The sequence below is a fragment of the Sylvia atricapilla genome, chromosome 11 (assembly GCF_009819655.1).
Source record: "Sylvia atricapilla isolate bSylAtr1 chromosome 11, bSylAtr1.pri, whole genome shotgun sequence".
Taxonomy (NCBI): domain Eukaryota; kingdom Metazoa; phylum Chordata; class Aves; order Passeriformes; family Sylviidae; genus Sylvia; species Sylvia atricapilla.
This window is the reverse complement of record NC_089150.1, coordinates 21,312,201-21,339,850: the sequence shown is the minus strand read 5'-3', so window position 1 is coordinate 21,339,850 and position 27,650 is coordinate 21,312,201. Positions and strand designations below refer to the sequence as shown.

The window sequence follows — 27,650 nt, the reverse complement described above, 5'->3', positions numbered from 1 at the left end:
GCAGGAATGGTAGAGCCTGTTTGCTGTGCTTCACCTGCAGACTCCCCAGAGAAGCTGGGCTGGGTCAGGCGTAGCCATGACTCAAGGTATTCCTTCTCCAGCTGTCTTTTTTCTGAATGCACAGCTCATGGCAGGATCAGTGCTGGTGCCTTCAGTGCCGGGTCCATTCCATTAGAGATTCTGGAGATACGAGCAAACCTCATGGTTGTGCACTGTGATACAGGGGATACAAGTTCTCCTGGGAAACTCATGGCCACTGAGGCACACATCCGTCCTTGGCATCCCACATCCCTCAGAACATTTAACCATTGGTTTGCTGATTTCATTCTCACATGCATCTCTAAGTTAGCCCCCTTCTCTCATTCACTTTAGGAAATTAAGCAATCCACATGCTCTACATGCAGGTTTTCTGACATACATTGCTGAAGTTTCCTTGATTGTGAGAGAAGTTTCATGCCTGTCTGTATAATCAAAACACTGCATTTTGTTGCTACTCTGCCCTGACATTTTTATCTTTTCTGTTGTGTTCAGGCACGTGGCAGCACTTGCATCCAAACCAACCTGAACCAGTCAGGCAAAAGAGGTTTTGTGAGGCACTTGGTTAAGTGCATTACCAGAACGTCGATACATTATGTCTGTGTTCTCACTGCTCATTGATGTTGCAGTTTTATTGAAACTGCATTTAAGCTTGGCATGGCTTATGTGTGGTGTTACAGCCAAGGAGTGGGGCTGGCTGGTTAATTGCAGAGAGCCAGTGGGGCTGGCCAGTTCCCCACTGAGCTTTTATTTAACCCCAGCCACCACTGCTTGAGTGCTCAGTGTAGTGATGGAGTCAAGGGGCTTGTTTCTAGCTGTGTCTATAGAAGGGTTTTATAGACATGTGTTTATAAATATATATAAAGTTATATATATTTATGGGCGTATCTGGTGTGAGTGTATATACACCGTTATATACATGCACAGGTGTGTGTCTGTGTGCATACATGGTAGGTTTGTTACAGCAGGGCCTGCAGCATTGTCACAAATTCTGTGAAAATGGGTCTACTCAATGTGAAAATCATGCTGTGATGTCTGTCCCAGAGCTGCAGCCAGTGAAGAGGGAAGCTTTTTGGGGAAATTTGTGTAGAGGACAAGAGGTCATGATGCGAGGGTGGTGTTCTAGAGTGATGAACTTTCATCTTTTGTTTCTAAGTTCCTCAGAAATTTTCTCCCTAAGCCAAACACAATGAAAATATTGAGCGTATTTCAGGGAACTGTATAAAGAAAGCAAGGAAGCAAATTAGCAGATACTTTCAAAAATAAAAGACAGTGGGTGCTGATGTGGAATTCTGCCTCAGTCAAGTTTTGCCATGGTGGTGAGAACTGTTTTATTCCTTTCACCTTCTCACCTGCTGTGGGCAGAGGAAGTGAACCGGCAGGTTAGTGGCTCTGTCTGAAAAAGTGGTTGGTGCCTTGGACAGAAGTGATGTTGGAAGGGTAAAATAGGACATTTATTTTATTTCTGGGTTCCAAGAGCTGGTTAAACAGAATGGTTTTACTAGTGCCAACAGCAAACCCTTTCTTTAAAGTGTTATTTGCCTGCTAATATAATGTGTTTGCTAAAATGACTTTTTCTTGCATTTTAGGAGCAGGCAATACAGGACAAACTCCAAGCTCTGTCCCAGAGTTGTGAAAGGTATTGTTATCACCTCTTTGGTCTAAGATATGCTTGCTTTTTGGAGGCCATTTTTTCTGACCTGACTAGGAGGAGATGAACTGTGGGAGCACGTCTAGGGAGAAGCTGACAGTGTTCTGTGTGCAGTGTGCCCATTCTGGCCCCTGCAGCTCTTTTAATTCCTTACTTTGGGTGTAGCATGCTAGCCTTGGTGTATGTACAGCTGTGTGGAACTTCTCTTTTCCTCCCTTTGCAGCAAACCTAACCTGTTTGCCCTTCTGCTGGGAGGGAAGAAAGGCAGGGGCTGAGAAAACTTCCTCTTGGAAAAGCAGGAGCTTGTGCAGCTCAGAGAGGGACTGTAAGGACCCCTGAAGCAGAGGGATTAGGGGATGTAAGGATATATTCAGGGGGATGGGACTTCTGCTGTGTTACTGTGTTACCAGGAACATTAATAGATAATTTCTTGGTAGGTGTTGTCGACAGAGTATGTGCCTGGTGTGAGGTAGTGCCCTTCACTCACTGAGTATCTTCCAGTTGACTCAGTTTGGTCCAAAAAATGTGCAAATGTTCCCTTTTTGCAGCCTCTGTTATGTAGCTTACATGTGATGCATGACTCCATTGTGTATGACTCTGGCTTTATTTTGGGGTTGTTCTTCCTTTCCCTTGTCAAGCTACATGAGTCCAGATGTTGCTTCTGGTAAAGAGATGAGTGACAGCTTGGAAGGAGCAACAGGAAGTGGAAAGCAAGAAGGAAAGTCTTCGAAGAAGCATAAGAAATCCACACGTGCTCGTTCGCGCCAGGAGAAGTCCAACAGACCCAAACTGACCATACTAAATGCAAGTACAACCTGTTGGAGGGTAACTCTGGGGTTCCTTTGGCTTTGCCAGGAATCAGGGTTGTTAATCTCTGCATGCAGGTGTGTAACACAGGGGATAAGATGGTGGAGTGCCAGCTTGAAACCCATAACCACAAAATGGTGACGTTCAAGTTTGACTTGGATGGTGACGCGCCAGAGGAAATTGCTACCTACATGGTGAGATGTGACTGCCTGGGGGCTCAGTGTTCCCAGTTCCCTCAGGCAGCTCCTCGTGTGTGCTTGTTGCCTGAGCTGGCTGGCAGCTGTGGAAGCAGGCATTAATAAAAAAGTGTCTGTTTTCCCCTTTATTCTGATATGGCCTTCTAGGTGGAGAATGAATTCATCTTGCAAAGTGAAAAAGAGACTTTTATTGAGCAAATGAAGGATATCATTGATAAAGCAGAAGATATGCTCAGTGAGGATACAGAAGGAGAGCGAAGTTCTGACCAGGGAACAAGTCCCCAACAAGATGCTGATAGGCTGGAAATGAGCGAGGTGAGAAATGCTAAATAAAGATTGCTAGTTTGATTCCTTTTTCTTAACAGCCAGATACTTCAATTGCTTTTACATCTTGTGTTAAAAATAAAAAGCTTTCTTAACTAGAAAAATGATGCTTTTGCTTTGTTAAAGCTTACAATATGAGTGGGCTGATGCTCGTCTTGCACTGATCCAGCTATTTCTTCTGTTGTTTCTTTAACAGGAGAAGCGTCAGTCTCAGATGAAGACACCTGTGTATCAGCAAAACGGTAGGAGTGCCTTTGAATTTCTAGTGGAGGATATCCCTGCTCACAACAGGGAGTTTGAACTAGAGGGCCTTTAAGGTCTCTTCCAACCCAAACCATCCTGTGAAATTGAGACAAAGTCATGATCTGGAGACAATGGAAATTTGTGTGCTTACTTGTTATTTTCTTTTCATCCCTAGTATTGCATACTGGAAAAAGGTGGTTTATTATATGTCCAGTGGTGGAAAACCCTACTACGGATGCCCCCGAGTTTTCTCCCTCGGTGCCTCCCAGTGCCCAGCAGACAGAAGGGCCAGGTATCTCCAAACTTCCTAGAAAATATAATTTCCAGAGCTGCTCTGTTGTCTCTTCTGTCCTCACTCAGCTGTGATGGTTTCACTTGATTTCACTAGTCAGAGGAAGAAAATGATGAATTTTGTTAAGCTGTGCATTTACAGTGTGTTCCTAGTGTTGAACCAGATTGGAAATCTTTATGTGAGTTTCACTAAAGTGTCACTATTTTAGCTATACCTTTAGCTATACATAGCTATGCTATGGGGTAGCTGAAATTCTCATCACTAGAGTGTCTTTTCAGTGAAATACTTTTTACATAATCTGAAAATTCTCATTTGGTGTGCTATTTGTTGGTGGGAATCTCTGGTGGGTTGTTCCTGCTGACTGGGGGGCTCGGCAGTGATCTCCTTTCCTTTCAAGGCTCACCTTTTGTTTGTGTTCTCTCTAGACGCAGAGCAGTCGGAGGAGCAGCCGGTGATCTCTGCAGTGGCAGAGGCGCCCGGGGTCGGGGCTGGCCAGCAGCTTCCCCTGCACACAGGGGTCAGCGACAGCCCCCTTGGAGCCGCCCCGTCCTTGGCACAGGCTCCTGCTGCGGTGGCTCCTTCCGGCACAGCAAGCCAGCCGGAGTTCCCAGCCCCGGCCCCCAGCATCGCGGAGCCCGCGGCGGCCGGCGGGGCTCAGCCGGAGCACCCCCGAGACCCCCAAGCCGCGGGGCCGGAGGAGCCCCCGGCCGCGGTGGCCCCACAGCCGCGGGCAGAGGAGGCGGCCTGCGTGCCCGACGTGGAGATGCCGTGCTGCAGCGTGGGGCTGCCCGCCGCTGTGCCCGGCCCCGGACCGCTGCCCGCGCTGCCGGAGCACGGCCTGGTGCTGGAGCAGGCCGCGGTGCTGGAGCGGCAGCCGGCGCCGCACCCGCCCGAGGGCGGCCAGCCCGGCGCGGGGCCCGTGGGCTCCCAGCCCTTCCCCGCGGCCGCCGGCCCCGACGCCCTGGGGCTGGCGGGGTCGCAGCTGCAGAGCCCCACGCAGGTGCCGCCGGCCGCGTCCCAGCCGATGGCGCTGGCCGGCACCGGGGTCGGCCTGCTCCAGCAGCAGAACCCCCCGGGCACCGCCGAGTCCGACGGCGAGGGACCCCCCAGGGTGGACTTCGTGGACAACACCATCAAAAGCCTGGATGAGAAGCTGCGCAATTTGCTGTACCAGGAATACGTTCCGACTTCTTCGACGTCGGCGGGGACGCCGGACACGTCCGTGCCCCCCGAGCAGGGTGACAGTGAATTCACCCCGTCGTCTTTTCCCGAAGAGCGCGCTCCTGCCCCGGGGCTGGACGGGAGAGAGCCAGGCTGCAGCATCCCGGACACGGGCCAGGAGGTGAGAGCTGCCCCCAGTGCCCTCGGAGCCCCGGCCTGCCCACCGCTGGTCAGTGCCCCAGGGCTCTGCCCCTCATCTCCTCAAAGCCAGCCTGTGGGGCTGCCCCAGGGACAGCTCAGCACACACTCTGCTGCGGTAGGACACGTGTAGATCTTCCCTGAACATTTCATATCTCTGCTCCAGGATGTGCTGCCTTTGCCTTCTGACTGCTTTCCAGTGTGAAAGCTTGCTTTTTTTTTTTTCTTGTCAGATGCATCCCAACTTATTTTTCAGAAATGCTTGTTAGTGAAAGCCAGACTTTCTTTGGATTTAGAAGTGCTCTAATACTTTAATTCATCTCCTCTTATGTCCTGTCCAAAGCAGGCAGAAATGTGGCAATTTCATTGTAGTTTAAGAATGTAAAACACGTGTGTGGTATAGTCATTCTAGTTCTAATGAAGCTTCAATTTTAAGTGTAAATGAATGGCAGTGGTTGTGATTACTGCCTTCCAAGCCAGCCTGGAAAAAGCAAACACCTCAAGTGCCTTTGCCTTGTCCACATGCTGTAGCCAAAGGCAGACATTCCACTGGCAGGAGTTTCTTCTGTTTCCTGTAATAGTTTCTTTTGTCTTCTCCTGAGCTTGGTAGAGCAAGACTGCCATGGAAGCCTCTAAGGAAAAGAGGTAGCAGGCGGCCTGGGGCAGTGGTTACTCTGTCTCAGTTGAGTCCTCTTGTTATTATTTTTTCAGATAAAATTCCAAGTTTATGAAATCATCAGATTTGCAGCACATTGGGCTAGATCAGTGTCTATTCCAGGCTGTGGCACAGGTTACCCAGGGCAGCTGTGATTGCCCCATCCCTGGCAGTGTCCAAGGTTAGGTTGGATGGGGCTTGGAGCACCCTGGGGTTAATGGAAGGTGTCCCTGCACGTGGCCGGGGGTGGAATGGGATGACCTTTGAAGTCCTTTTCAACCCAAACCATTCTATGATTCTATATCTTACCTCAAATGCAGCATTTCTGGAGATAACTCCCTCCCCACTAGCAAGGCTGAGCCTTTTATGTGTAGCATCAGCTGGAGGGACTCTGTCAACTACTGGAGAGGTGCTGTGTGGTACAGGAAAGCAGCTGTACTCTTTAGAGCATGTTGTTTTCTAACGATAAATTACTTTCTACAGCAAACAAAATTCTCTGTGAAAGGTGTTATGTCTCTCCAGTAATTGGAATTTGTCCTATTAAAATCTGTGCCAATAAGGAAAGAGACATAGAACTTCTGAAGGCAGACATACAGATGAGGGATATACAGTCTGGCTGAAAAAGCAAACCAGAACAAAGCCCCAAGCATGTGTGTGTATAATATACTGGGTTTCAGTAGCTTGGGCTGCAGTTCCAGCTGCCATGCTGCCGCTGCTTTATTTCTTCCGAGGCTGGAGAAAAATCGTGGAGCAGTTGGAGGGGAGACTGGAAGACCACCTCCTCAGGCCCTGTGAAATAGTTCAGCGTTCCCTGGTAGTGCCAGGGCAGCAGGGGGAAGTGAGGGAAGGAGAACATACTCTGCTTTGTGAGTGAGACTGAAATTGTGTTTCTTTTTTTCCTTTTCCTGAAAGCTGGACAAGCCAGAAGTCACTGGTGTGAGTGCTCATCTCTCAGAGGCAAGAGGTGGGTCAGCAGGCAGAACAGATAATGCTCCTCCGGCCATCGCTGCTGGATGTCACTGTGTCACTGTGTGTCTGGGGCAGGAGTGGGGCAGCAGCCCATCCATGCTCAGCAGCCCTGAGTGTGTCTCTGAGGCACCAGGAACACCAGAATAGTTCAGGCCCAATGTACCATGCAGGTTTCCTCCTTCTGTTTTTCTCCTTAAAAGTTTTTAACTGACTAATGAAATTCCACACATCTGTTATTACTTGAATTCCCCAAATCACTAGATCTGCCTACCTGCAGATATTTTATATTGCCATTGCTATTGCTTCCTGCTTTTTCAATTCTGTATTACAAAGATTGGGGTTTTAAATTATTTCTCAGTGGTACACTTCAGTTTATCACAATAAAAACATTGGCTTTTATTGCATTAAAGCATTGCAGACATAAATATGTATTTTTTTTCCCAACTTTAAAACAGGTCCAGCCACAAGCATCGCTTCAGCTCCTGCTGCTCCAGCAAAAGGCCTCCTTCAGGTAACCAGGACTAGGAGCAGTTTTCTGCTCGGTTGTTACGGTTCCTTTCCTTAAGCTCTCCTGTTTCCCCAGGCCGCAGCTCCCTCGTCAGGCACAGCTCCGCAGGTGGAGTCTCTGCAGAGGAGCGAGGAGGCCGAGCGGGCGGCTGCGGTAACGCGGCGGGCGCTGGTGGACGGGCCCGGCTCTGCTGCCCGCGGAGCGCCGGCCGAGGCTCCCGGCACGCCGGCCAAGACCATCGGCAGGTTTTCGGTCATCAGCACGCAGGACGAGTTAACCCTGGCGGCGCCGCAGTGCCTGAGGTTCTCGGCGCCCCCAGACGTGTACCTGGACGAGGAGCTGCCCGGCAGCCCCGAGGTGCCGCCCGCCGTGCGCAGGGTGCAGACCGCCTCCTCCGTGGACGTGCTGTGCGACCCGGCCTCCAGCGACTCTGCCGACGAGCCTTTCCCGCGGCCGCCCGTGCCTGCAGCACAGCTCTCCCCGCCCAGCAGCAGCACGGCCACGGACCTGATTAAAAAAGCCGCTGCTTTTCTGCAGAGGTCTGGCAAAGGGGGCTCCCCCGGCCCGGAGTCGCCCAACGGGCAAGGTGCGAAGATTCCTACCATCAACATCACGTCCTTCCACTCGCAGTCATCCTACATGAGCAGCGACAACGACTCGGAGTTTGAAGATGCTGATATGAAGAAAGAGTTGCAGAACCTGAGAGAAAAGTATGTTGGGCTGCGAGTGATGTGAGGGAAGCTTGTGTTACCGTACCTTGGCAGCGGCTCAGCTTAGGATGAGCAGAGCTGGGAGGAGTAAACTGGTTCTGGGCAAATTAGGCATTGTCAGGACCTTCCCCCACTGTGCATCCTGTTGTGCATCATCTTGTCTTCCAGTTCCAGTTAGAAAAATAAGTCCTAGAATCCCAGAATGTTTTGGGTTGGAAAGGACCTTAAAGATCATCTCATTCCAACTGCCCTGCTACGGGCAGGGACATCTTCTGAGGTTGCTTCAAACCCCATCCAACGTGGCCTTCGACACTTCCAGGGATGGGGAGTCACCACAGATAGATTGTTGTAGCTTTGCCTACTTGGGGATGAGCAGCTGATTGTTTTATATCCAACAACTGTTTTGTTTCTTCTTTGACGATTAATTACGCTGTCAGGATGTGGTGCTTTATCAAATGCATTGCTAGCAGCATCCTTTTATTGTTTTAGGCATATGAAAGAGATTGCTGAGCTGCAGACGCAGCAGAAGAACGAGATAGAGGCACTGTATATTCGGCTGGGGAAACCCCTTCCTCCCAACCTGGGCTTCCTGCACTCCGCCCCGCCCAGCGGCCGGCGCCGAAGAACCAGCAAAAACAAATTGAAAGCTGGAAAACTGTTAAACCCTCTGGTCCAGCAGCTCAGGAGTGGAACATCAAGCACAAGTACGTACACTGGGCACTTCTCTTTGCCCGTTGCTTGTGGCTCTGCTGTGCGACTGCTGGAAAGGATGGAGTTTTTGTTGGCTTTGAGCTGTCCTGCTTTTGGACAGGCTTGTCCCAGCTCCTTGTACTGGCCTGCTCTGTATCAGCTGCAGCACTTGGCAGAGGAACAACATTACACTTAAATTTGGAAAACAGCCTGGTTACCTCTCCTCTATTCTCCAAATGCAATTTACTGATGTTTGTATTCACTTCTTAGGTGCTGTTATGCTCTATTGATTAGGTGCTGTGTCTTCTTGTTGTTTACTTTTTCCTCCAAGATGTCATATATAAAAGATGGGATTGCATTTGCTCCCCCAAAGGATAGGAGGTAAAAGCAGTTACAAAACCATGGTGGATGCTTTGACCATCTGAAGTAGTGTGAGATTTTCACATAGCAATTACAGTCTTGAGTTTTTATCTCTTGGGAAAGTACAAAAATATAACTTACCTGGAAAATATTGATACACCCCAGTACCTTTTTCTTCAGCAAAATGTAGAATAGAATATGCCTAATTTTTCTTCAGGTTAGTTCATGCTGTTATTTGGGGGACCAGCAGCATTTCCAGCATTCACCCTTTATTTCAAATCTGGTGGCTCTTGTTTTCAATATTACTGCATCATAGGGCGCCTTTGAATTTTGTTGCATCGATCTGTATAGACTGGGTGTTGAGGAGGATTTTGCTTTTAGCTAAGGATTTCAGCTGAGTTGGGAAAAACAAATGTATTCAGAGGCAATAAATTCTGTGGCCCATTTTGAGACTGAGTGTTCTTTCCCACAGAGACTGAGGCGGTGTTTGATACTGTCTGTTCTTCCACATCTATCTAGATATTTATATATTGATACTTATCTGTAGATATCTAGATAAATGTCTCTATCTGTACTTTTGTCTACACAAATGTCTTAGGTAAAGAGGCTTAAAACCCAAAATACCTTTGCAATCATGTTACATGGATTTATCAGCAGAAGCATCCAACAGTGGCAATGACAATTATGCTCAAATAGCTATAAATGAAAAGTTCCTTGTGTCTTGCCTGCAATGTTTTATTCTTCTCCATTTGCGTAATTTCACCTTTGGTGTGGGAGAGCAAACCCCTGTGTCCTGCTTCATCATTCTGTGCCTTCATGCTCCTGCTCAGCACCCCAGCAGCTCTCTCTTTATTCCAGCAGCACTCCTTCTGAGGCTCCTGAAAACACAGAGGAGAAACTGTAAAAATCAAGCCTGCTCCAGGAGCTTCTTGGAGAAACAGGATCAGCAGTAGGAAGTGTGGATTATTTTCTAGTGCAGGCTGTCCCCAGGTGTATGCTCTGTCCAGGACATCAGCATGGTGACCGGCTGTTCCTCTCGGGTTCAGGATACGGATTATTTTTAGGCAGGGTGTGGTGATGCATTCCCTACACCTCCAGCAGGTGCTTCCAAATAAGGAAAGAGTTTCAGTTTACTTTTAGACATTTTAGGGAGTTAGCTGGAAAGTTCTGTGGGTTTCTCGCTGTAATTGGCTTGGAGCCAGCACAGGAGCATGGATTGGACCCCAGGGATGTAACTCAAGGTCTGTTGTTCATCTCATTGGGCCAAGGGCCAAAAAGCCCACCCAGACTGTTCAGTACTAATGAGCGAGAACAAAGAAACTCCACACTTTTCCAGTGTTGTAGCAAGTAGGAGACTTGTGTCTGTACTGTGCTTGCTCTCGTTTTTTGTGTTGTTTTCCTTCTTTATTAAAACCCTTTTGATTTTCAAGACACACTCGATCATGCCGTCTTGCTAATCGACATCAGCCCCGTTGGTCGGGGCCGGCCCTCGGCAGCGCGGGTGTCGGCCGTAGCAGGGCTTTTCCTCGGAGCATTCCCAGCTCTTGCCGTGTTTGCCGTTGCAGGTGCCGTGTCGGACTGCAGGGACCCGTTGCCCAAGGAGAGCAGCAGGTGGCCGGCGGCTCCCCCCGAGGCGCCGGGCCGGGCGGTGCAGACGCAGCAGCCCTGCTCCGTCAAGGCCTCGCTGTCCTCCGACCTCTGCTCCGGCCTGGGCCCCGACGCGCCCGACGCCGGCGCCGCCTCCGCGCAAGGTGATTGCTCCTGCCGCCCGTCCCCGCCCCGCCAGCACAGACTAGCGCCCTGCCCTTGGGGGTCATAGAGGAACCTGCGCCTTTGGCCATCCCAGTTACACTGGCTCACCTTTAAAAGAGCGTGGCGGTGTTGTCAGAAATGCAAAATTGAACTGTCTGACCGAGTGTTACTGACACTCAGGAAAGCGTGCCCAAGACGTCCCTAATACTTGGGAAGTAAATACCTTCCAGTTTTGCCAGCAGTGGCTTTGTCCTAATGCTCTCTCTGGAGTCTGCCTTACAGAATCCTGAGAAAAAATGAACAGAAAACAAAAGAGATACAGAAGCCTAGGAAAGTGTTTGCTTTGTTTCATTTTTTTAGCCCCTTGATTCTGGTAGACCCTGAGTTCCTCATTATAAAGTATCAAACTGTCTTGGGCATGAGAGAAAATTAAAATGAAATTAGCAGAAAACCAAACCCAGGGGACCAAGTTACATTTCCTTTCTATGAGGGGCTCACTTTGTGCCTAATTTTGGAGTCCCAGCCACAGGACTGTAGACTGGCTGTGCCCCCAAGGCCCCAGCTCTGAGACCTCTGTGTATTGCCCCTGTCGTAGGCTCTGACTGATCTTGTTGCCATGCATATGGGAAGTTCCAATGATGATTAAAATACCTTCCTCTCATTGCACATCCTGCCAAACTAATCTACAAAATATCTATCTGTCCTCTTCTGCTGTTATTGCATCCTTTGTGTATGGTCAGTGAACTTGCTCCTCTTTGGCAAAGTTAAGGGGGAGATGTGGAGGTTTAACTAACAAAGCTGATTTGACTGATGGTTTAGGACATCTGATCACAGCTACTTGTACTTTATAAGTGTCTTTGTTTTCTTCCCTTTATATTCATTTACAGGCTGGACGGTTTTCCACCAAACGTCTGAGAGAGTGACCTATAAATCTAGTAGCAAACCTCGTACCAGATTCCTCAGTGGACCTGTGTCTTTGTCCATCTGTTTGTATTTGTTCTTTTGTATTTTATCAGACCATCTTTCTTTTACCCCCTTTTTCCAATTCCATGGTTTATATCTCTAATATGTTTGGCAGGATGCCCCTTTTTCTGAACCATCTTTTCTTTCTTTTTCTCTTTCTTTTAAGTAATCATCATGAACACACCTTATTTATATTAATTTTTCGTATGAAAGCTTTTTTTGCACTGCTTTTGGCTCATGCCTGGGCACCAAAAGCATGTGTGGAAGATCTCATCATTTATTATATATAGCCTGATGGTAAATTTTACCCTGGACTTATCAAAGCTTTTGTATTTTATGTGATTTCTGTTGAAGTAATTTTATTTGCAATGTGGCAAATATACATGTCTGCTGTCCCGGTTCCAGCGACAACAAAACGAAATCCATCCTTCTGTAGACGAATGGTCTCTTTCACACATGTTTGGACTCTGAAGACATGCATGTAGCAAGCTGATACAATTCTAGAAGGTCACTGGAGGGTATAACTTCCATACAAGGGCTGTATTAACTCGATATACAGTACTGTTTATATCCACTCTCTTTTCTTTAATTTTTTCCCCGCTCTTTGCATGTGGAAATGCTGAGACAACAGTGCTCCAGCTAGTTCTTTCCAAATCTCTGTCCCAGGTGGGCTTTTCCCCATGCAGTCACTTTAGTTTAAGTGAGCCATTTTTTGATGAACCCTTAAGCAGCAGGAGGATCTGGTTACTCTAAGGGAGAGTCCCATCAACTTTTTGTGTAAGCTGATCTGGCTGAAGCACTTGACTCAGTTTATTTTCTTATGACCTTATGTGACCTCAGAGATGAAGTCAATTAGCAGTTCACCAAAGCATAAATAAGTAAAAAGCAATATCAGATATTCAGATGATACTTGGAAATGGATTGCTAGGATCCAGGAGTTTTGTCTCAAATAACTGTGCACCTTCTATTTGTACCCTATTTGTCTGACTTCTAAAGTAATTGGCAATTCCACCAAACAATATCAAGCTATTTAATGAAAAAATTAAGACTTTTTTACCCAATTGTAGATGCTGCTTTTTAGGCAAACGGATTTTGCTTGTACAATAAAGATATGTTGTGCTGAACAGGTACTATAGGCCACTTACATAAAACCTTAGAAGGGCTGATAACGTTCTTGAGAAAGAGTTTGGTTAAATAACTGTGGGTTTACAGTAGTGTCACATCTCCCCTTGGAGTTCTGCACTGCTCATTACTACCTAAGTGGGTCAGGTCAAAGGCACAAGACCACTCCAATACACTCCTCCTAATTTTATTAATAAACAAGGACTTTAAAAAATAATCTTGATTTTTTTTGTTGTTGTTTGAGCTCCCTGAAAGCCCAAACACGCAGGTGACTGATGCTTACAGAATTTATTGTCATGTAAGCTTTTAACAACTGGTGAAGTCATGAGACAATTCTGCATTTAGGGATTTTTTTCTGTGAACCTGAAGGGAATTCTCAGCTCCCAAATAATCATGTTTGGTGTTATAGTGGCCACAGTAATTTCTTCTTCTGCACATATAATTCCCAGAAGTTCTTTCATTAATCTTCCATGGAATTCAGTAGGATGCAAAAAGTCTGGGAGATGGCAATTAAAAACCAGTGTATTAAAAATGCTTGGGTGCATGGATGTTGTGAATGAAACCAAAGGAATATGTAAATCTTTTGAGTCGTGAAGTTTCCTGATGCTTGAATAACTTGGCATAACTAATTGCTTTCTGTTCTCAGCCCATGTGCTCTCTGGGGTTCTGGGGGAGGTTTGTCCTCCCCCGTGCCTGGGTCACACCAGGAGATGGGCACAGGTCAGGCACCGAACGTGGCACTGCAGTCCCAGGGGAGCCCTGGGGCTCCCAGCCCTGAGAGCACAGCTGGGCTGCCAGGGGAGCCTCTCACCTGGGCGCCCTGCCCTGGGCAGCTGAGCTGTGGGCAGGTTTGGTGGGGCAGGAGGCTGTTCCAGCTCCTTTTCCTGCAGCCCAGGTGGGGTGTGTGTGAGAGAAGGGCTGGGCTCTGTGCATTGCTGACCTTCCCAGGGTGGCTGGGGCTGGCACAGCGGCGTGCAGCACGGACAGCAGGGCGTTCTGTGGAGCTGGGGTCCAGAGCAGCCTCAGGAAAAACAGTGCTTGAGGAAGGCCAGGTTAGATGGAGCTTGGAGCAGCCTGGTCTGGTGGAATGGGGTTGGAACAAGATGGGCTTTTAAGGTGCCTTCCAACATAAACCAGCCCTTGATTCTGTTAGTTGAAGGCGATGTTGGTGATACCAGCTGGCTTGTGTTCCTTCCCCTCTGGAAGGGATGTCAGTGCCTGGCACAGCAGGCAGCAAAGCCAAGCGTGTGGGTTAGGTGCTAAGCATGTTTGCATCCATGCCCCATCCCTGGACTGTCCAAGGCCAGGTTGGACAGGGCTTTGGACCACCCTGGGACAGTGGAATGTGTCCCTGCCCATGGCAGGGGGTGGAACTGGATGGGTTTTAAGGTCCCTTCAGCCCAAACCATTTCAGGTAGGACTCCATCCTCTGTGCAGTTGTACAGGGCTGGGACGTGGCTGTCCAGTGCCAGCAGCTCAGTGGCACCTCCAGACAGTTCAGAGTCCTGGGTCTATTCCATAAGTTAGGTCTTCCCTGGTATTTTTTTGTCTCTGAGCTGTTGGGAAACGTTGTGCTGCATTTTCAGAAATGCTCTGACTCTATGTGTTTAGTTAAGGAAAGCCAGCCCTTAGGCAAGGTGGGATATGCCAGCAGGAGACCTGCTGCACTGGCAGAAAAGTTGGCAACAACTTTAAAAGTAAATGTTCTGATGGATTAAAGACAGTATCACAAGGATCTTGCTCTGCTTATAAGGTCCATCACACTCGAACACTTTCACAGTGTTCTCCAGGACTTTTTGATCTGTTGCCTGTGTCTGATATTAACTTTACCTTTGTATGTCTCATGAAATAAAATATTTTTGATGGGCTTTGGCATAATTTTATCCTGAGTTTCTTTCCTGGGTTAAACTGCAAGAGTGCCCTAGGGAAGAGTTTCCACTGATCGTGAGTGGAATTTTCAAAGCTCCGTTTGGCTTAGGCTTGGAATCTTGTTGTAATGCAATTTTTGCCAGGTCTGTAGCAATTCATATACTGTATGTGCATATGCAATTATGGAAATGGTCTAGCAGTTTATTGCCATTTCCATTTCTTGTAGCTTTCCAGCTTTTTGGCAGCTGTTAGTGCAAATATGGGAGAGTGGGTTTTTCTGTCCTGTAAGATATAATAGCTATTTAATTCCTCAGATAAGAGATCTGGAATTGGAGGTAAAATGCTCTGCTGAACTTTTGCAGTCTTACATTAAATCTTAATTATGATTCATCTCCTTAACTTTACAGTTCTTAAACACGTTAATTTTAGCAGTAATACAATTAATCTGGTGAAGTAGATCTACAAAGTGAATTTTTAATTGAATTTGAGTTCATAACCAGCCGTGGCTGATGACTGTCAGTCCCTGCTTGAGTCAGTCTCACGGCTTAGGGAATGTTTCCCATCTCCCAGGCCCCACGCTGGAGTGGTGCTGCTGGAAGGAGCAGCTCACTTCCCAGTGCCTGACTCTGCTGTGATATTTTCCTCAGAGCTGACACCCCTCACGTGGCTGTTCTGTGAGTGTGCTGGGTATCTGCTCCCTGTCACTTCCCAGGGTCAGGTTTGGCACCTGGTGCTGGGAAACGTGTGCTGGATGTGCAAGAATCAGAGGGGTTGGTGATTTAGGTCTTTCAGGGTTGGTGATTAAAGTGTTTTTACAGGCATTTGAGCACGTACTGCAGTCAGCTGCCTGCTTTTATTCCTCTCAGGCAGGTGCTTTCCATTTGCATTCATATTATGCTAAGAAGTGCCTGCAGCTGCAGGAAATAGCAGGAAATAGCTTTCTAGGATTGCTGCTGTGGCCACTGCCATTGTGGGGACTTGTTTCCATTGTGGGAATTGGTAGCTAACTTTGGGATAGGCAAGGTAAGGTATATCTGAAGGAAAAGAGGGCCAAAGATGTAAGAATACGAGACAGATGGTTGTGAATGTGACTGTTTGCTATCTGGGCTTTGAGATGAGAACTGAACTTGGTCATGCTTGTATTGTTGTAGTCATGTCCTTCTGATTTTCCCAGGGTAGAAACCTCTATGAACTGTATGAAATAATAAGAAATTCTTTCAAAGCAGTCCTCTGTTCCCCATGCCACTCATATCTAAGTACATACATCTCTTTTCCTTTACTTCCTCCCTTCCTCATTTCTTTACTTTCTCTTCCTCAGTCTCTGACTGAAATCGCTTCCTTCTCCTCTGAAGACTCATTCAGGGCCTGTGTCAGCCTGGACCTGCAATCTCTGAGTTTAAAGCTGCATTTCTGGCACAGTAACAAAATGTTACACCACTGTTTACTCTAAAGAAAAAGCGCATCCATCCTCTATCTTACTTTTTTGCCCTAGTCTGATTTTGCTTATAGTTTCAAGTGCTTCTTCCCCATGGACTCTCCATAGCCCATGTCAGACACTCATCTCCCCCCATCCCATAACAATATTCTTCTTATCAAGTCCAAAATACCTTTCAGGAAATTTGGCACCCAAACAGCAATGGTGCCAATGTCTGGCAAGATCTGACAGTCGAGTTGGGGTCTCGGCACACTTCTGGCACTCTGCTATCAATCAACAGACTGTAAAATCATGATGAAGCATGGAATGAGACAATAATGAAAAATCCACCTAGTTTAGTTAAATTACAACCTGGCTACTCTAATGGATTATTTTTCTGCACTTGGACAGGGCATTAGGGAAACTCATTCACAGTTCCATTCAATTGAAGTTCAGAGTCTCACATTTAGACATAAATCTTAAAAATAAACTATTTGGAAACAATTGGCCTCAGACCTGCAGAACAATGTATCTTTTTGGACTTGTAAAACAAGATTTTTAGGGTTGTTTCATGGTTTGTCTTTGCAGCCAGACTAGCTTGACTTGTTCCTGAAAGCATTTTTGGCCTCCAATCACAAACTAAATTGACATCATTTCCTGCATTAATAGGAAAGAAATCAAAACCTTCTGTTAGGGGAATCCAAGGCAATTTGGGAAAAAAAAAAAGAAAAAAAAAAAAAAAAGGAAAAGAAAAAGACATCAATAATTTTTTTTTAAACCAACCAATCAAAAACCCAAAAAAACCCTAACCAAACAAAAAAACAAAACCAAAAACCAAAACAAACCAAAACCCAAACAAATGCATCTTTAAGTCACGAGCCCTTGCTTTTGGCATGCTGTGGTACTTTCCAAAGCTTTTGAATGGCTGCACATTAAGGAAGGTTTGAGCTGTCCAGTTATTTAGGCTTCCTTTACTCACCTGAACTGCTGACTTTGTCTGTCCTTTCTTGCATAATAACTACTTTTTGATTGCTTAAAAGTACAGAAGCTTGTCCGTCCGATTTGTTGTGTTTAGTCTTACCTAATTCTGTGTGTCTTGTATTGTTTTACCTTGTAGGGTCCACCTTGAAACGACTATGTCTAGGCAAAGATCACAGTAGTAGTAACTATCCCATTTTTGTTTCTCAGTATTTCCTTCATGGCATGGGATGTTCTTTGCTTTTTTATTATTATTATTTTTACTAAAAGCTAGTTGTTTGATGACTAGAGCTGATGCACTTATATGAGACTAGACTGTATAAATTGTGATACTTTGAGAGTAATGCATGTGCTGTGGTGTCTTGGGAACCTCGCATGCTGCAAGGGAGTCGTGGTGTTGTGTGTGTGAGACCGTGCACGCATGCGGCCAGGCAACTGGCTCCAGTGTCTGTCTCTGAAATACACACCTTTATATGACTGCAGTTCTCTGCTGGAGGAATTGATAGCTTAAAACCATCCCAGCCCCCTTGAGCTGCATGAAAGATTAAACACCAATTGAAGAGCTTTCCTCTCAAAATCCTTACTTTTCTCACTTTTACCCCAAGTAAAGGAAAAGGAATTGAGCAGTATTCACTTAGAAGTGACATTGCAGGTTGAATGCATGATCATTTAAAGGTTATTAATGTATTTTATATAACTCTAGGACTAATTAGTGTACTCTGTTTCATTGGCTGGTAACTGATTAGCAAAGAAAATACTCAATGTTCATGTTTGCTTATATGATAATTTTACTACAGTTCTGTGAACTTTTTGCTTGGAGAGATGGTCTTTATTTCCAATCTTCAGCTATCTCAAATATGTTAGCTGGGAAGTTACTTTACATTTTCTGCTTAGGTCAGATTCAGACTACTTCAGTTGCAGTCCCCTGCTGAGCTTGCTGTGTCAGGCTTGTAGTCACTAAGCAGAAAAAGGACAGATTTTTTTTTTTTTTTTTAACTAGTTCTTCTAGGAAGAAGTAAACATACAAAATTAAACTTCTATCAATACTCTTCCTGACTGCTTATATCTATACCAAAAGTTCTCTATCTTTGTCTCAAACACACACTACATTCTCTCTCCTCTCTCTTCTATACTTTCATGGTCCTGATGGGGATTTTTCCCCCAAAATACTCAAATAGCATATGAATGGTCCTGGCATCATTGAGAGAGGTGGTGGGCTCCCAGAGCCTTTGAGGTGCAGTGACCAGCCCTGCCTGTAACCTCTATGACAATGACATTTTTCCAGGAGGACAGTAAACTTATGCAAGTAAAATTAATGGTAAATTCATTTTATAAATGCTTGCAGTGTTAGCAATGCATCCCACCTCGCTCTTCCTCATGGAAATCTCTGAGGAGATGTTGTATGGGATGTCAGCTTTATGGAGCTGCATTCCTGGCTTCACTCCCTGTCCCTAATTTCACCCAAGTCAGCGGCCCAGGTAACACGATGTGATAGAAAATGCAAACACATTGGACTTGGACCATTTCTTTAAGCAAAGGTGTTCTGCAGCCAGGAGGGGGAGGGGGGGTTAGAAATGCAGACAGCCACCACTGGAGTGGCAGTAGGTGAGGAGGGGTTTGAGCAGCAGGGGTGAGGCAGAGGCACCATGTCAGCTCTCTGTGTGGTTTTCCAGGATCCTCGACCAACAGCCTGGTGACGTGTCCTGAGCCCCTCCCGCAGTCGCCGCTGCAGGTTCAGGCCAACAACAGCAACAACAAGAAAGGGACGTTCACGGATGACCTGCACAAGCTGGTGGACCAGTGGACGAGCAAAACTGTTGGAGCTGCACAGACAAAACCTTCTTTAAACCAACTGAAGCAGAACCAAAAAAGGCAAGACATGGAGCCAAAGGCTAACCCCATGCAAATGCAGAATGAGACATGTGGAGTAAGTGGCCCTCCTTGAAGGACGTACCTTTTGCTATGTGTCTGACAGCCTTTGCAGAACTCAGATGTGGAGGAGGACATAGACTAAAATTACTCCAGATAAATGCTTTCTATAAATGTCCAGCTCTTTTCATTCAGTACTAAATCAATTCTTTTTAAAATTGTCCTTTGGAATAATCTTAAGGGATATATTGGTAGCAATATATATTAAAAATATATATTTTTAAATTCCAAACTGCTTATTAACAGCGATACACAGCAATACTATCATTATCATCTGTTGCTCAACTTTGGTTTCAACCATTACTAAAGGTTTTTTTCTGATGTTTAATATTAACCTTCCTCAGAGTAGGGGCTGGTGGCTCTGTGGTCAGGAGCTGTTGTTTGAGTGAAACTGGAGTGAGTTCTGTGCTGGGAGAGGGGACAGCTGGGGCTGTGGTGACCCTTGCTTGTTGGACAGTGCCATTCCCAGAAATGCTGTCAAAGTATCCTACAACAACTAGGGGATGGGGAAGCCCCCACTGGTCCCCTGCTGTTCCCAGCAGGAGAACAAAGCTGTGTCAGGTGCGTCGTGTCTGCGTTCAGTGAGGGCTGGTGCAGAGGCAGCACGGCTAGGAGTGAGCACACATCCAGAATCCCAGTTCACCGTTCTGGCCCACCCTGCTCTGGGTTTCCAAACCTCTTCCTTCTCATAGCTGGAGGTTCTTTGACTAGTAATTCTTGCTGGGTTCATTTTCTTGGAATACTGCAAATTGAGCCAAAACAGAGGAAAAGAACAGCAAGGAGGTGTTTTGTAATCTCCTAAAAGCAAGAGAACAAGATCTAGATAGCAAACCACTGCCTTTTTGGGATGTAGAAGGAAAAAATCCTGTTGCAGTAGTGGCTCTGTAGCTGTTGGTGAGGTGAAATGTATCAAAGCAGGAACCTCACCAGTGCATCTGCTTTGGCACCTGCTGGTTCCTGAGCGAGTAAATAATCCTTTTATCAACTGCTTTAACCAGCTCAAGAGTAAGCAATGTCTACTTAAGACCCTAACAGTTTTCATAAAGTAAGTCAAAGTTAGTGCTAGTAAACTCAAACTGAAGATTTCCATAAAGTGCTGGAGAGGGCACAGATTTTGTTAAGTCACTTTTTACATTCTTTCGATGTGCTTTTTGCAGCATATTGGTGTCTTTCCCCTGAGACTGCTGCAGAAGTTTGAAGTATTTGATGTGGATGTTTTGCCCAGCTGTATCTCTTGAGAAACAAGTGGTTATTTTTTATGTATTTAAATATCACCTGTTAACATCAATTTAGGGTTGATTTTACCTCCTGCAGTCTTGGTGTTTCTGTCTGAAAGCCTGTGGAGAAGGCAGTGTGTCAGTGTGAGAGCAGCAGACAGGAATGTCTCTGTCTCAGTACCCTGGAGCTTGAGGGTCTGTGTCTTTCTGAACCGTGGCAGTTGTTGCAGGGAATCAGCAGAGCTGACTGAAGTTGTTTTGGAGGTGATTTAGGAAGAGCATGGAGAGGTTGGGATTCCCTGGTCGTCATTTCACTTCATTCCTTGTGTAGAGGAGTGGCATCAGCTGGAGCCCAGGAGTGGGTGATGCCTGGGGTGGTTTGGGGCATGAGGTCCTCCTGAGGACCGTGCTGGCTGCAAGGGCAGGTGGCAAACACTGCTGGGCTTGTTTCTGTGGAGTCTTTTGGCTGTGAAGATGGCACAGGACGCTGCAGGTGGCAGGTATGATACAGAAGAGTTGGACAAGGGTTGGTTTGGGAGTTCAGCATCGTTCTGCTCTGAACTTGACTCCAAAGGGGAGATGGAAGTTGAGGGAGAAGAGGGCTGCATGGTGTTGGGAGAGAAATGGCCAGAGGAGCAGGAAGGGGACAGTGGGAGAGGACTCCAGTGTGGACAGCTGGACAAGTGACCTGTGTGTCAGTGTTGGAGGGATGAGCCCCATGGGGAGATGTTACACCCGTGCTGAATCACAGCTGAGTCAACTAGAAAGACAAAAAGAACTTGGGAAATCACATAAAGGATGGAAAAGATAGCTTTCCAAGAGAGAGAATCTGAAGCTCAGGCTGTACCTCTGCAGTTCATCTGGTAACACCGTCCTTTGTCCTCTTTTGATCAAAAATGCCTTTGCAAGAAAGGAATAACGAGCACTAAGCAGATTTCCAGCCCATCAGAGAAGGTTATATAAGGTTTTATGTTGGAAATAAAGGCTGGAAAAGTAGGAAACAAGGTGATTCTTATGCCTTTTGTGGTGGGTTTTTTTGTTTGTTTATTTTTTGGGGGGGGTTGTTGTTGTTGTGGTTGGTTTTTTTGTTTTATTTTGGTTTGGTTTGTTTTTACTGGAATAAACAAGTACAGAGCTGTTAGGGTGGGCTTTGTGGGCTTAGTTTTGGGAAAAGCTGTCCCTCATTTTCGAAAAAGTGGTCCCTTTTGATGGTCTGAAATGAGGAGCTAGAGGGCAGGATTTTTACCTTCACTTCTGCATCTGCTGGGGGTTATTGTAAAGAGAAGTGCCTCCCTAAAGGGTTTCATACAGCAGTAGGAGTAAAGGGAGTTGTCCCACGATGAAAAATACATTAAACAATTTTCAAATATATATATAAAATATTAACTATACATTTTTTTACTCTAAAATTTTCTCTTGCTGTTCACCCACTGTTGTGAATATGCAGGGAGGTTGTGTGGCTGACTTGAAATCTTTCACCCGGGAACAGAAGACTCACTTCCCTGAGTTATCTTTTTTACTCAAGACTCCTTCCACCACCAGCAGCAAATAGTTTGCTGTGAATAAAATATATTATTTTTTAACAAAGTGAAGGCTACTCTTTAAGGCTGGAAATAGAAGAGAAACTGATAGTATGTTAATAAGAGTGAGTGGTTTTCTTTTCATCCTCTGCCATCAGAAGTGTAGACAGCAATAATATAATTGAGATGCAAAGGAAAACTTTATACTCTGCTTTGTTTCTTATCGAAATTACCAGTCCATTTGCCTGCAAGTCCTTGTTGATCGTATTGGAAATCTGGGGGGGAAGAACCCTCATCCAATTGTGTCACAGGAGCACTGAAGTGTTCCCTTTCAAATGGTTTTATGAAGCATGGAAATGCAGCTAGATTCTCATCAGCAGCAGTTTGAAACGCAGTAGGAAATATTAGAAAGAACTGAGGTCAAACCAACTGAGTGATTTCTGTCTGTGATCTTTGTGAAGATATGAGAAATAATCATTTTTGCAGATAATTTTGGTTAGCATTCATCAAGGAATAAGCTTAAGAATGTGAGCTGCCCTGTGTGGTGCGAGCACAGGTGTGAGGGTGGCGGGTGCAGCTCTCTCTCCAGGCTCAATGGGGTCATTGCTTTGGCAGAGGGGAAGAGCAGGGCAAGAGCCTCCCTTCCTACCCATGTAATACACCCTGCCCTCCTGGGACCCCACCCTCAGGGCTGCCTGCAGGGCTGGGCTCCTCAGCACAGGAAACATTTGGAAGGTTTAATGTGTAATGTTGGGTTTGGGGCATGACAACTTCTTCTGCTCAACACATACATAGCATTAAATGCAGCCACTGCTTTACTGAGGAATTCAGCTGAGAGGGGAAAAATTCCAAACTGGAGTGAGTCAGATTTCTCACTACTCAAAAAGAGCTTAAAATAAGCTTTTTCAAATTAATTTTTAAAAAGGGCAAAAGTGGCATCTTGCATTTGCAGTGCTGCTGAATAATCTCTTGCTAGTGTAGTCCAACTCCTGGCCCTGCACAGGGCACCCCAGCAGTCCCACAGGTGTCTCAGAGTGTTGTCCAAAATGCAATATTTTCACAAACATCTGTTGGCATTCCTCACAGGTGCTTAGCTTGGTGGAAACCACCATTTTGAGGATGCTAATTCAAGAATCTAATAACAGCTTACGGAAGTCTGCAGGTCTTAAAAATACATCTTTGTTTCCTCCGTTTCTTGTTCTTTGATTTCTGTTAATTTTGGTGGGGTTTTATACATTATTGGTGTTAAATTCATGATCCTGAAGCATCTCTCTGACCGTCAGATTCAGGTTTCAGGTGAGAATGGGAGACAGGGAAGTGAAGGAGAGTATCAAATAATTCTGTATCTTACTAAAATTGCCTGTGGAACAGAGGTTAATGCCCCAAAGCAGGACATCCTAGGGGACATTGCCATTTTTGTTGGCAATTGAGGAGAGAGATTAAAATGAGAAACATGGAGTAAGCATCCCATGCAGCCTTAAACATATATTCATTTTTTTTGCTGGAATTTCACCTTGAGTTTTATCAATTGAATGTGAAATATCACATTGATGGGAGGCTCCCAGAATTAAATTACACCTTTTTTTCCTTATGCCACAAATAGGTGATGGCCTGGTGGGAACCCTGGCAGGGAGCTGTAAATTCTGTGACATGAAAAATGTAGTGAAATGCTGCAAACGTTTGGGGTGGCAGAAGCTCCCATGGCATCCTGCAGGATGGAGTGTGTAATTTGGGAAGCTCTGCCAGCCCATATTGAGGGAGGAGGGCTCTTTCTCTGCCCCTCACCTGCTGAATAATTGAAGGGTATGTTGACAGAATCTTAGAAAAGCAGCTGGAATCGGTCCCGGCAGAGCAGAGCAGCCCTGCTGTGTCCTGGGTGGCTTTGGCTCACCTGGCACAGCTGGCACCGAGCCACCCTCAGCTCCCGGGGCTGCCTGAAACCATTTTGTACAGAAATAAGGGCTACTGGGATTTGGGTTAATTCTGCTTTTAGTGAAGTTAATTTACTGTTATGCACAGGTTAACAGATACTTGAGTTCCTTTGGGCACGCAAGGGTGTTAATTTTCACTTGTTTAATGATACTTCCTGCCTTCTTAAAGAATGAGGTTATATTGAGGTAACTTTCCCCTGTGCTTCATATCAGCCTTTACTGGTAATTTCCAAATATTCTGTCGTAAAAACAAAACAAAAAAACCCAAAAAACCACCCCAACAGAGCTATAAAAGGAAGACAGGAATGAGCCCCACGGCAAGCCCCAAGGGCACTGTGGTACCCCTGTGCCTGCGGCTGCCCGGGGTGCGGCCGGCACGGGGAGAGCAGTGCCCTGTAGCGACACCTGTTGTGTTTCTCTTTTTGTAGGTCAATTCGGTAAGGACAGGACCGGGGGGCAAGTGCCCCGTGCCGGTGGCCTGCCCCGTGCCCGCGGGATTAGCTCCTGGAGCCGCCCCGTCGCTGCCCGTGCCGGGGCCCGGCGTGGCGGTGCCGCCCTTGGTGATGCCGCTGTGTCCCTACGGCGCTGCCTTCCCGTCGCCCGTGTACGGGCTGCCGTGGCCGGGCCCGGCGGCGCAGCCGGCGCTGCTGCGGGCCCCTGGCATCGTGCGCTTCTCGCCGCTGGGCCGGACCTGCCTGCGCATGTACCCGGGGCCGCTGCAGCGCCCGGCACGGCCGCACAGCCCGCGCCTCCGCATGACCTAGCCTGGGGACCGGGCACGGGAACCCTGCCTGGGGACCGGGCACGGGAACCCTGCCTGGGGACCGGGCACGGGGACCCTGCCTGGGGACCGGGACATGGGACCCTTCCATGGGAACCCTGCCGTGAGACCCTGCCACGGGTGACCTTGACATGAGTGGCCCTGTCCGTGGGTGGCCGTGCCATGGGTCCCCCGCCGTGGGTGCCGGTGGTTTTGACGCTGTCACGTTGGAGTGTTTGCTCTGTCCGTGCCGTGGGGTGTGTGGGACGAGGCGGGCACAGCCGTACCCTGCATCAGCATCACTGTGAGGCGGCAGCACCACAGATCCTTTGGCGTCACGGCAATAGCTGCTTCTGTCCCATTGCTGAAGACACTTTATTCCTTGTGTTCTGTTTCACACTTGCGATCCTTAACATCGTTGTACTTGAATTGATAATTAGCAAATTGTACTAACCCTGCAGGAGTTCAGTGCCTTGAATCTCAGCTTTCCAGTCCCAGCTGGAAAGAAATGTACAATTATTTGAAAGGTGTATTTTATTTACAATCTGCTTGTGAGTTGGAGGTCTTTTTATTTGCAAAGATATTGCAGGTTTACCACTGATGTTCCTCATCAGCTTCATTCTGCTGTAAATGCTTTTGTTTTTATTCACGGGTTGAATTTTCATTTCTGAAGCTTTTAGAATAAGAATTGTGAGGTGAGATTTGTTTGACGTTTGATGCACTGATCGTGAAATTGTTGGTGTTTGTACAAGGAGTAGTGAAGTGCACATTGTAACGTAGGAGCATTTACAGAGTGATCCAAGGAAAGTGTATACAAGGACAGAGAACAGCTTCAGGCAGTGCTGTCCGCTCTTCCGAGCCTGTGGTAAAGTCATTGTAGATGTGACTTGATTCTGTAACAGGCAGCAAATGCTGCTTTCCTCTGGATCAGGAACACACGGGATTTCATTTCCTTTCCCTGTGTGAGCTTTTATAACTCCGTTAAATCACAAGCTCGTGCATGTTCTGTAATTGAAGACAGGCCATGGAACTCTTGATGGCAGCAGAGCACATCTGCTGTGAGCCCCGTGTGGCAGGGCACCTGGGCAGCCACTGAGCTTGGGGGCCGTGTCTGGGCCCTGGTGTGCCAGCTGTGTTCATGCTAAAGCAGAATAAAAATGTGAAGCTGTTCTGTTTTGTATCTGACACTTCAGGTTTGGAGTCTCACCGCCTTCTGTTTGGAATTTTTTGTCTATTTATTTATTTATTTATCTTTATTTTTACCCGAGTTTGCGCTCCAGGTGGTACGGACACCTCTCTCCTGTTCCCAGGTTGCTTTTTGCCCATTTTACTGTGCATAGAGCCTCCACCTGCACCTCAGTGTAAAGGCACAAGGCAACCACTAGAGCTGGTTTGCCATGGTAAGTCTCCTTCCCTCCCTGAGCGCTACGGGCAGCGTTACAGGCACAGGACCCGGGGGTGGTCACACCCAAAGGCCCCACCACCACGTTTTGTAACCCTCTGCTGAGGGGCAGGGACATCCTGTGCTGCCAAGCTGTGAATTGTATAGTTCTGTTGTACTTCAAGCATTATACCTGTCTAAATTACTTTGTTTGTACCCTTTGAATATATTATTCCATCAATTCAGTTAGAATTGAATTTTATACACAATTATGCAGAGTCTTCTGCCTGGGCAAAATACTTACTGCAGTAAGAGATTTCTGTTCTCTGTACCATGTATCTTTAATTTGTTTGGGTTTTCTAGATTCATGTCTGTATGCTTCAAGAGCAAACATGGAAAATATGTTCTCACACCGGGTTCCCTTTGGCTCGCACTGAATCCTACAGTTTATGTCGCTATTGCCTGTATAGTCCATCCCTTGTATACTGACAAAGTCAGTGACACTAAAAGCCCCGAGAAATTGTATAGATTAAAAAGAAAAATAAACATTTTGTGCTTGAAAATGGTGTGAAAAACCCAGTGTTTTCCTAAAACATAGAACAGTGTCAATTCCCAGCGGTTCCAGGTAATTCTGCGTTTGTTTTCCAGACCGATTCTTGTCCCTGGGTTGTGTAGCAGGAGCAGAGGTGGTGCCTGCAGCAGCTGTTGGGTGCTGCCCACGTGCAGCAGTGCCCAGGGTGTGTGCTGGCACCTCAGGGGCACTGAGCCCTGAGCTGTGCTCCTGGGCTGGCTCTGCAGGCAGAGGGGCTGCAGCCTCAGCTGCTTCCTTTGGGCACCTGGCTCCCTCAGGGCTGCTGCTGAGGAGGCTCAGTTTGGCAGGTGGGAAAGAGGCCCGTGAGCTCTCTCCTGAGCTGCAGAGCACTAGGGAAGCCCTTCTGAAGGATCCTGGCACCGTTAAAGTGCGAGGAAGCTCGGTCCCGTTGCCAGCACCTTCTTGGCAGTCGCCATCCCTGGGTGCGGCTGCAGGAGAAACGGGAGGAGGTTGTGCAGGTGTGACACTCCTGTTTGTGTCTCTCATGTGGCTTTGCTGTGTGTGCTGCCTTCCTTGGGGAGTCTCTGGTGCCCGCCTGCCCACGGTGGCTGCGTTGCATGGCTGTGCTCAGGAGGGCTGGCTGGGAGCAGGGCATGGGTGCAGCTTCCAGGGCCTGGGTGGGTGTGCACCTGCCCGTTGCACTGGGGCCAAGCAGGAGCTCAGAATGTGTTGCTGGCATTGTTGTACTCCTGATTTTTAATTTCCTGATGGCCCTCTTGGCTGCAGCTCTTCTGGCTGTTCACTTCAAGCCGTGTGGTTTTTTTGCCCTCTGTTGTGAGGATTGTGTCACAGGGTACTTTGACCTCAGTGGCAATTAAGGAAATGACATGAGATTAAATTAAATGGAGCAACTTCTTGAGCAAAGGAGTAAGAACTCAGGGGTCTGTGCTGCACCATCAGAGGGGGAAAACTGCACCTGAAAAGGCCCTGTACAGATCCCAGAACTGAACTCATTTTATTCCTGACTGAATATTGCTTCAACGTGCAGCAAATGGGTCAAACCTGCTGGTAGAATTCCTGGTCTTGCTGGTTCCAGTCCTGCACGTCCTGTAGCTCTGCCATCACTCAGCATTCCCAGCCAGCACTGTGCTGCAGGGCCGTGTGGGAAGTCAGCACAGATGCTCAGCTTTAAATACCAGATTTCAATGAGGGAGCTCACAGATCTCCTGCTTTTCAGTCTTTCAGTTACAGAAATTTGATACAAATCTTGAAAGAATGTTTAACCCTCAAAGTCACTCACCCAGTAGTGGGAAAGTTTTGCAGTTTTCAGTTTGGGAAGTTGGGGAAGTAGTTGAAGTTTGCCTGCGTGCCTTTCGCTGGGCTTTCTGATTGCCTTATGTCATGATGGACTGCCTTCATGCAGGACCACATTCTGCCTTCCCACTGCATTCCCAGCTGGCTTGAGTAAGACTGGACATGAA

The 27,650-nt window shown here is 47.0% G+C and overlaps 1 protein-coding gene across 1 annotated transcript in view; it reads left to right on the top strand.

The window, feature by feature from the left end:
* The window catches only part of WNK2 (WNK lysine deficient protein kinase 2), a 79,541-nt gene extending 55,273 nt beyond the window's left edge, over positions 1–24,268 (top strand). Inside the window, exons 13-28 of the mRNA XM_066326993.1 lie at positions 1,626–1,675; positions 2,326–2,491; positions 2,572–2,688; positions 2,839–3,006; positions 3,212–3,257; positions 3,434–3,550; positions 3,976–4,892; positions 6,477–6,528; positions 6,989–7,044; positions 7,117–7,751; positions 8,241–8,455; positions 10,367–10,552; positions 11,441–11,539; positions 17,039–17,083; positions 18,573–18,826; positions 23,925–24,268. Of these exons, the coding sequence (XP_066183090.1) occupies positions 1,626–1,675; positions 2,326–2,491; positions 2,572–2,688; positions 2,839–3,006; positions 3,212–3,257; positions 3,434–3,550; positions 3,976–4,892; positions 6,477–6,528; positions 6,989–7,044; positions 7,117–7,751; positions 8,241–8,455; positions 10,367–10,552; positions 11,441–11,539; positions 17,039–17,083; positions 18,573–18,826; positions 23,925–24,260 (3,459 nt within the window). The 3' untranslated portion in view covers positions 24,261–24,268. The remainder of the gene's footprint in view (positions 1–1,625; positions 1,676–2,325; positions 2,492–2,571; positions 2,689–2,838; positions 3,007–3,211; positions 3,258–3,433; positions 3,551–3,975; positions 4,893–6,476; positions 6,529–6,988; positions 7,045–7,116; positions 7,752–8,240; positions 8,456–10,366; positions 10,553–11,440; positions 11,540–17,038; positions 17,084–18,572; positions 18,827–23,924) is intronic.
* The last annotated feature ends 3,382 nt before the right edge of the window (positions 24,269–27,650 follow it).